General features: G+C 44.2%; 1 protein-coding gene across 1 annotated transcript; it reads left to right on the forward strand.

Moving 5' to 3' along the window:
- Positions 1 to 4120: 4120 nt before the first annotated feature.
- Positions 4121 to 8950, forward strand: LOC116863592 (L-2-hydroxyglutarate dehydrogenase, mitochondrial-like). The gene is made up of 2 exons (XM_032851009.1): positions 4121 to 4276; positions 8797 to 8950. The coding sequence occupies exons 1-2, from the start codon at positions 4137 to 4139 to the stop codon at positions 8945 to 8947; spliced, it is 291 nt and encodes a 96-aa protein (XP_032706900.1). The 5' UTR covers positions 4121 to 4136; the 3' UTR covers positions 8948 to 8950.
- Positions 8951 to 9135: the final 185 nt, after the last annotated feature.

A 9135-nucleotide genomic window follows, 5' to 3' on the forward strand; every position in this document is an offset into this window, starting at 1 on the left:
GTGGTTCAGAAGACTGAACTAAAGAATTAATTTTTTTTTTTTTTTTTTAAAGAACCAATTCTTGAAGGTAAATAAAATTTGGAGGGATGGGGTGGTACTGGAACCGGGCAGATCCTCCCCCAAATTACAGCACCACCTCACTGCAAATCAGTGACTCCAATTCTTATTCTTGAGGTGTGTAAAGTCTAATGAACTAGAATTGAAGAAATCATTAGGAATTGGAAGCAAAGGGGCGCCTGAGTGGCTCAGTGGGTTAAGCCTCTGCCTTCAGCTCCGGCCATGATCTCAGGGTCCTGGGATGGAGGCCCGCATCGGGCTCTCTGCTCAGCGGGGAGCCTGCTTCCTCCTCTCTCTGCCTGCCTCTCTGCCTACTTGTGACCTCTGTCTGTCAAGTAAATAAATAAAAAAATCTTAAAAAAAAAAAAAAAAGGAATTGGAAGCAAAATTCCCTAAAGCCATTCCTAGGCCAACATCACGTGGGGCTCACTGAAGTAGAGGAGGAGAACCTTACAGGTTGTGACATACATGGAAGATGAACATGAATTCTCAGCTAAGGGTGATGTCATACCAAAGACATTAGGGGGTGTATGAGTGAATGTAAGGTGAGCTCTTGATTTGAAATTACTTAATTGAAACAAATCAATGTACAGTCAAACCTAGGGGAGAGGGTAAACAGGAAAAAATTCTATACAAGAGCAGGTGTATTGTGAGTTCCTTCACCTTGTTAAACTAAGAAGTATGTACTCAAACTCACACGGTAAACAAGTCACTACTTTGGGTTCAACTGGCCCATGAAAGTCTGACCACAGACCATAGAAATGTATAATTCTGTATTTAACCTAGTTACAAACTGACTATGTGCTGTGCAAACTAAAAAATAACCATCTCCACTACATATCTATCAGCATGGCTAAAATAAAAAATAGTGACAACACCAATTACTGATGGTAAGTAGACACCAGATCACTCAAACATTGCTGCTGGGAATGTATAAAGGTACAGCCACTTTGGAAAACAGTTTAGCAATTTTTTACCAAACTAAACATGCGCTTATCATATGTATGACACAGCAACTGGACTCTTGCGCATTTATCCCACAGAAACAAAAACAGGTTCACACAAAAAGCAATACACTGATATTCATAGCGGCTTTACTCCAGATAGCTGAGGACTAGAACAACTGAGTTATCCTTCAATGGGTGAATGTTCAACCTATTGTGGTACATCCATACCATGAAATACTACTCAGCAATAATGAATAAACCTTTGATACATACAACAATTTGGATGGATTTCAAGGGATTATGCTGAGTAAAAAAAAGCTAATTCCGAAAAAGTGATATACTTTATAATTCTGTTTCTAGGACATTTTTGAAATGACAAAATTTTAGAAAGGGAGAACAGATTGGGAGGGGGTGCCCTGAAGAAGAGAAGTATAGTTATAAAAGGGCACCGGGAGGAATCCCTTGTGGTGATGGAAGCGTGTTGTAGCTTGACTGTGGTGGCAACACAACAATCTACACATGTGGTAAAAATTACATAGAACCAGGGCAGCTGGGTGGCTCAGTCGGTTGTGTCTGCCTTCTGCTCAGGTCATGATCCCAGAGTCCCGGGATCCCATCAGACTCCCTGCTCAGCGGGGAGCTTGCTTCTCCCTCTACCTCTGCCTGTCACTCCCCCTGCTTTTGCTCTGTCACCAAATAAAAAAAAATAAATAAAATCTTAAAAAAAAACCACACAAAAAAATACATAGAACCAAATACACACACATAAAACTGCAGAAATAATATCACCGGGATGTGTCAATGTCAGTTTCCCGGTTATGATACTGTACTATATTTTTGCAAGATGTTAGCATTGGGGGAGAATGGGTAAAGGGTATACAGGATCTCTAGTGTTCCTTACAGCTGTATGGGACTCTACAATGATCTCAAAACAAAAAGTTGAATTTAACAAATAACCATCTCTTATTTTCTTCCCATTTGTGAAGAGAAAAGCAAGTTACATTCTACATTGTTCTCACAAATAAAATGGTCAACTGTCCCAGAAGTAAAATCATTTAAACATAATAAAAGCAGTAATTTATTCAGTTGACCCTTGAGCAACCATCCCCCCCCAGCTGCTGAAATCTGCATAGAAGTTCTGACCTTTCAAATTTAACTAACAGACTCCTGTTTGATTAGAAGCCTAGCAACATAGCTAACACATAGTTTGCATGTTGTATGTATTATATACTGTATTTTTAAAAAAGATTTATGCATTTGAAACAGAGCGAGGTTAGCACCAGCCAGATGAAGAAGAGGGAGAGAGAAGGGGAGAATGGAGCTCTCCGCTGAGCAGGGAGTCCAATGTGGGGCTCATCCCAGGTCCCTGGGATCATGACCTGAGCTGAAGGCAGATGCTTACCCAACCAAGCCACTCAGGCGCCCCTATATACTGTATTTTTATAATAAGGTAAACTAGAGGGAGGCCTGGGTGGCTCAGTGGATTAAAGCCTCTGTCTTCCACCCAGTCATGATCCCAGGGTCTTGGCATGGAGCCCGGCATCGGGCTCTCTGCTCAGTGGGGAGCTTGCTTCCTCCTCTATCTCTCTCTCTGCCTGCCTCTCTGCCTACTTGTAATCTCTGTCAATTTAAAAAAAATAATAATAATAAGGTAAACTAGAGAAAATAAAATGTTAAGAAAACCTCAAGGAGGGGCGCCTGGGTGGCTCAGTGGGTTAAAGCCTCTGCCTTCGGCTCAGGTCATGATCCCGGGGTCCTGGAATCGAGCCTGGCATCAGGCTCTCTGCTCAGCGGGGAGCCTGCTTCCTCCTCTCTCTCTCTCTGCCTGCCTCTCTGCCTACTTGTAATCTCTGCCTGTCAAATAAATAAATAAAATCTTAAAAAAAAAAAAGAAAGAAAACCCTAAGGAAAATACATTTACAGTACTGTACCGGGATTTATTGAAAAAGATCTGCCTGTAAATGGACCAGAATAGTTCAAACCCATGCTCTTCAAGGGTCAACTGTACTTCCCTGTGCTAAACACCCACGAGCCTTTTCTCGTACACCACACAAGAGCCCTCTGAGAGGGACACCGCTTGTACTTCTGGTCCACAGAGGAGGATCTGAGGCAAAGAGGTGAAATGACTTCCCCAAGCCACCAGACTAATACCTGGAACCAAATTCAGACAAAATTCTTGCAGCAATACAGTTTTTAACATTCTACTTTTGTTCTGTTCAGTTGTTCTGACCCTAAAAACTAAAAACTGCCATCAAGCACGGAGGACAGGTGTGGAACTGCCATGGGAACAGTGAATGAAACTTAATGATCAGATGGTCACTTGGGGATGACACAGCCCACCTCCCTCACCTTACAGATGAGGAAACGGGGTGAAGAGACCGGTACAAGTGAGTCGCTGTACCCAGCCCCGCGCAGCATATTTAAAACCATATCTCGACCCAGTATTTAAGGAGACAGACTGCTAAATAATAGCAGAGAGGACACCGCCGGGAGCCCCGCAAAAAGGCCAGAAGACTACAGGCTGCCAGGCGTTGCCGTGACCAAGAGCCTCCGTCCGGAGCCAGGGCCAGGCTGGACAGCCAGCACTCCTCCATGGGCACTTGGGTCTGGCAGGGGTCAGGATGGAGACCTGCGGTGGCCAGCAGCGGGCGGGGACCGGGCCTAGCGGGAAGCAGGGAGGCCGCTGGACTCGCCCATAGGAGAGTTTTCAACCCCCCTGTCACGCCCCGACTTTGTCCCAAAGTCCAGAGGACGCTGAGCGGTGAACACCGAGGACGCACGACTCGACAGGCCAGCTTTTCAGTCGACCCAGCCGTGGGAGAAGGAAAAGGGCAGAGCGTAACTACCACCCTAGACCCGCCTCGCTCAAGGCCTAGCTCATCTACTCACAGCTCCGGAGGAAGGGAGGGAGCGAGCCAGCGTGCCGCACGTCTACGGCGCCGCTGGCCTGCCCTTCGCCCTCCGCCGCGCGCGTCCATTGGCCACTGGCACCGCCCTCACGTGGGGCGTCGGTGAGCGCCTCATTGGCCCCTGAGTGGGGGGCGGGGCTAGACAGCGCGGGGAGCCGCGGGGCGTCGGGCTGCAGTGGGCAGAACTGGAGGCTGAGGGAGGGCAGGAGAGGGGGCGCAGGCGATGGTGCTAGTGCTGCGTTACCTGAGCGGTGCCTGCGGCCGGGTCCGCGGGAGTCTCCCCGGGGGCTTCGCTGCGGCGTGCCGGCCGGCGCCGGGGAGGCCCTGGCCGCTGTGCCAAGGTGGCCGTAGAGCCAGCACCCGGTGAGTAGCCGCTGGCCTGCCCTCGTCGCTTGTGCTACTACTGCTTTCTGAGGTGCCTCTTGCTGGACCTGTGCCGCTGCTCTACTTCCCTGTCCCGGGCGTGAGAGAAGGTCAAGATCCTGTGGATCCCAGGCGTTCCCTTGTAGGATTCATTCGTTGTGTTGCGTGCCGGATGCAGAGCAAGGCAGCGATGAGTAGAGAGGTCTAGAGCAGTTCTGGTTTTGAATAGCACCCCTCCACTTCTTATTCAGTCCTTGGGTGGGTTACTATAGCTCCTTAAAGGCTCACTTGTGAGTAGGATCCTAGTCTTGCCCGTAGGTGGTCGTTTTGAGGCTTAAAGGACCACCACACGAAGCAATCAAATAAACTTGTTTATTTGCTGGCATCCCTGGTGTTGCTTGGAAGACCGGGACCAGTTCTTAAATCAGTCGGTTCCTGGCAAACACTGCATAGAGTTGCCCCTGTGAGAAGCAGCTCAGTTGCTAATCAAAGCTTGCACAAGTGAGTGTCCTGTGATTTGAAGTTTGGAGGTCACATTAAAAACCACCGTCTTTCTCTGCTTTCTGGAGAGGGCGTGGCTTATGCTAAGGCTTTAAAGCTGGAAAGCTCTTGGCTATTTCCAGAACTAGAAGATGGGTAAGATGAGTGGGACTGTTCTTCGTAGAACAGAGATGGTGTGGAATGACACTAGAGAGAGGCTACATCACAGCAGGGTTTTTTATTTTATTTTACCCACATGGAATTTTATTCTAAGAGCATGGGGAGACTTTTAAAGGATTTTTTAGAAGAGGGAGTGATTAAATGTTGAGGTTTCAAAAGTTGACTGGCTGCTGTTTGTTAGTGGTTTGGAGGGAGGATAGAGTGGGATAGGACTTGTGAGTCATGGTGGGTGAGCGTAGACAATTATTTTGGGATTGCTTTTCTTAAGGGAGGAAAAGTAGGGTTAGTGAAGGTTTTGTTTATACTTTTTATTTTGAAATAATTATAGGTCCATGGGAAGTTGCAAAAAAAAACCCACAAGAAGCAAACCCCAAACCAGTGTTTGTATACCCTTCAGCCAATTTACCCCAATGATAGCATCTTACCTAACTACAGTATAGTATCAAAACTAGGAAATTGAGATTGGCACAATCCACAGACCTTGTTCAGATTTCATCAGCTTTTATATGCATTCATTTGTGTGTGTCTATTCAATTTAATCGTGTTAATTTGTGTAACTGCCACCATAAAATACAGAAATGTTTCATTACCACAGAGACATCTCTTGTGTTACCAGTCTCTTTATTTATTTATTTATTTTCAAAGATTTTATTTATTTGACAGACAGAGATCACAAGTAGGCAGAGAGGGAGGCAGAGAGAGAGAGAGCAGGAAGTAGGCTCCCTGTGAGCAGAGAGCCCAATGTGGGGCTGGGTCCCAGGACCCAGGACCCTGAGCTGAAGACAGAGGCTTTAACCCACTGAGCCACCCAGGCACCCCTACCCAGTCCCTTTATATTCACATCCCGTCTTCTCCACTCTTCCTAACTTGGCAATCACTAATCTATTCTCTAGCTCTAAAATTTTGTCATTTTGAGAATGTTCTATAAGTGGAGTCACATAGTATATAACCTTTTGAGATTGGCTTTTTTCGCACAGCATGATGTCTTTGAGATTCATCCAAGGTGTTCCCTATAATGAAAGTGGGTTCATTTTCACTGTTGAGTAGTGTTCCATGGTACGGATGTAATACAGTTTGACCATTTACCAGTTGAAGGATATCTGGACTATTTATAATTTTGGACTATTATTATTAAAGCTGCTGTGAACATTTAAGTACAGGTTTTTATACAAACATAGGTTTTTATTTTTCTGAGATAAATGCCCAAGAGTGTAGTTGCTAAGACATGTTTAGTTAGTACATGCTTGATTTTTTTTCATTGTGGGGATGGTTTTTATTTTATTTATTTTTAACCAACTGAGCCACCCAGGCGTCCCTTATTTATTTTTAAATATATTATTTATTTATTTATTTATTTGAGAGAGCACAAGGGCGGGGGGAAGTGCAGAAGGAGAAGCAGACTCTGCTGAGCAGGGAGCCCAGCGCAGGGCTCCATCCCAGGATCCAGGGATCATGACCTGAGCCGAAGTCATATACCTAACCAACTGAGCCACCCAGGCGCCCCTGTAGACATGTTTTTTAATGTAGAGCCATAAAAGGAATATCAATTTTGAAATATTGAGTATTGATTTATAAAAGAAAAGTACACCAGTGCTTCCCAAGGAAGTATAAAACATGAAGTCATGCACCTGGGATTCAGGTTCTGAATATTAGAATTTCCCTTATAGAAAGACTTGAGATGAGTAGAGTCCATATTTGGGACTCAAAAAGAGACCATTATATCCTTTAATATCTTCAGCAATCCAAAGAATGGCCTGAGGAAGAGTGGGAGACCAGTGATGTGGCCCAAATTGGGTAAAATATAAGCCCAAAGATTTGTTTTTCCTATATACAAGTGACAACAGAACAAAGGAAGTTGTGCCACCATCAAGGCTGACAGCAATTATCTGACTGGAGTGGAGTGTGTTACACAATGGCAGATTTATGTTTAGTTTTTTAAGAAACTGCTATACTCTTTTTCCAGGGTGGCTGTACTATTTTACATTCCTCCCAGAGGTGTGTGAGTGGTCCAGTTCCTCCTCATTCTCACCAGCATTTGGTGCTACCATTTTTTTTTTTTTTTAATTTTAGCCATTCTGATAGGGGTGTAGGGATATCTCACTGTAGTTTTTTTTTGTTTTTTTTTTTTTGACAGAGATCACAAGTAGGCAGAGAGGCAGACAGAGAGAGAGGGGGAAGCAGGCTCCCCGCTGAGCAGAGAGCCCGATGCGGGGCTCGATCCCAGGACTCTGGGATCATGACCTGAGCTGAAGGCAGAGGCTTTAACCCACTGAGCCACCCAGGTGCCCCTCACTGTAGTTTTAATTCGCTTTTCCCTAATGACTAATGGTAGTGAACATCTTTTGATGTGCTAATTTGCCATTTATATATCTTTCCTCTTTGATGAACTGTTTTGTTCATATCTTTTGCCCATTTAAAAAAAATTTTATTTTTTTCAATGTTCCAAAATTCATTGTTTATGCAGCACACCCAGTGCTCCATGCAATACGTGCCCTCCTTAATATCCACCACTGGGCTCAGCCAACCCCCCCACCCACTCCCCTCCAAAACCCTCAGTATATTTCTCAGAGTCCACAGTGTCTCATGGTTTATCTGCCCCTCCGATTTCCTCCAACTCCCTTCTCCTCTCCTTCTTCCAGTGTCCTCCGTGTTAACTAAATGGTTTATATGAGAGTTCTTTATATAGTCTAGATGTGAATCCTTTGTCAGATATGTGGTTTGCAATTATTTTCTCCCCGTTTGTTAGTTGTCTTCTTATCCTCTTAACAAGATCTTTTGCAGAACAAAATTTTTAATTTTGATGAAGTGCATTTTATCAAATTTTTTTATATGGAGCATGTTTTTGGTGTCTTCTACTTCACTTAGTGCTGGGTCCCAAAGGTTTTCTCCTAAAAGTTATATGGTCCATATTTGATGATATAAAATGTTTATTGTAATTTTTTAAAAATTAGAATACTGGTGGTTCCTCGCTGGCTCAGCTGGTAGAGCATGTGACTCTTAATCTCAGAGTTGTGAGTTCAAGATCCACTCTGAGCATGGAGCCAGTTAAAATTAAAAGACAAGAACAACAACAACAAAAAATAATTTAAAAAATCAGAATGATGGTATCGTGGGCATGTTTTATAGAGGCCTTTTAGAAACAACATAATAAAATATTTACAGATAATGTTTAGGATTTGCATCAAAATAATTTAATTTAGGAAGAGCTGAAATAGGTGGGATGTAGGAAAGGCAAGATTGGCCCTGTTCCTGTCAGACCAGATTTTTGGGCCCATGAGGTAGGTGCTAAAGGTAGACATTTCTGCTCCTCATTGCTGAATTAGATAGACTATACATGCCCTTCCTAATTTTTTTTCTTTTAAAGATTTTATTAGAAAGCCTGCACTCACAAGCAGCTGGAGGAGTACAAGAGGGGGAAGGAGAGAGAATCCTCAAGCAGACTCTCTGCTAAGCATGGGGCTCAATCCCTGGACCCTGAGATCACAACCTGAGCTGAAACCAAGAGTCAGCTGCTTAACAGACTGAGCCACCCAGGTGCCCCTGCACTTGAATTTCAAATGAGTAAATGGTAGAGCAGAGTTTGATGCCTAACAGAGTAATGGATCCTAGGACTCTGGGATCATGACCTGAGTCATGAAGGCAGTGGCTTAGCCAACCGAGCCACCCAGGTGCCCCAATGCCTCTAATTCTTAAAGGCTTTTTCTCTTAAGAAGCCAATAGTGTAAGGCCCAAGAAATATTTGATTTTCATGATTACAAATTCATAGTTTAATTGTTCACTGATGATGAAAATTATACACATGAAGTTTTATAAGATCTACTATAAACATGCATTACTTTAAAGGTGACTTTCTCTTAAAGCTCATTTGATGTGGTCATTATCGGTGGCGGAATTGTGGGCCTTGCCTCTGCCAGAGCACTCATCCTGCGACATCCAGCATTTTCCATTGGTGTTCTGGAAAAGGAGAAAGATTTAGGTATGTATGATATCGTTGTGGCTCTTTGGGCTTAATCTGCTCATTTTTTCAGTCCTGCATCTTTCATGTTGAATGTTGATGTTAGTATCCTAATTAGGGTTCTCCGTAAAGCAGAGCCTGGGACTAGAACTTGAGCATAGGTGATTTATTTGAGAGGCTGTTTAGGAGGCAGGACTGAGGGGGTGTGGAGAGTAAACTGGGAAGGAGGAAAAGCCACAGGAGG

Source organism: Lontra canadensis, unplaced genomic scaffold (assembly GCF_010015895.1).
Source record: "Lontra canadensis isolate GAN:19392208 unplaced genomic scaffold, GSC_riverotter_1.0 scaffold1758, whole genome shotgun sequence".
In the NCBI taxonomy this organism is placed as follows: Eukaryota; Metazoa; Chordata; class Mammalia; order Carnivora; family Mustelidae; genus Lontra; species Lontra canadensis.

What these genes read in the sequence shown, in the direction of transcription:
- LOC116863592 (XM_032851009.1), top strand. Translation starts at nt 4,137, where the DNA reads ATGGTGCTAGTGCTGCGTTACCTGAGCGGTGCCTGCGGCCGGGTCCGC. An exon ending in GGCCGTAGAGCCAGCACCCG is followed by an intron (nt 4,277 to 8,796) that starts GTGAGTAGCCGC and finishes TTTCTCTTAAAG; the next exon opens with CTCATTTGATGTGGTCATTA.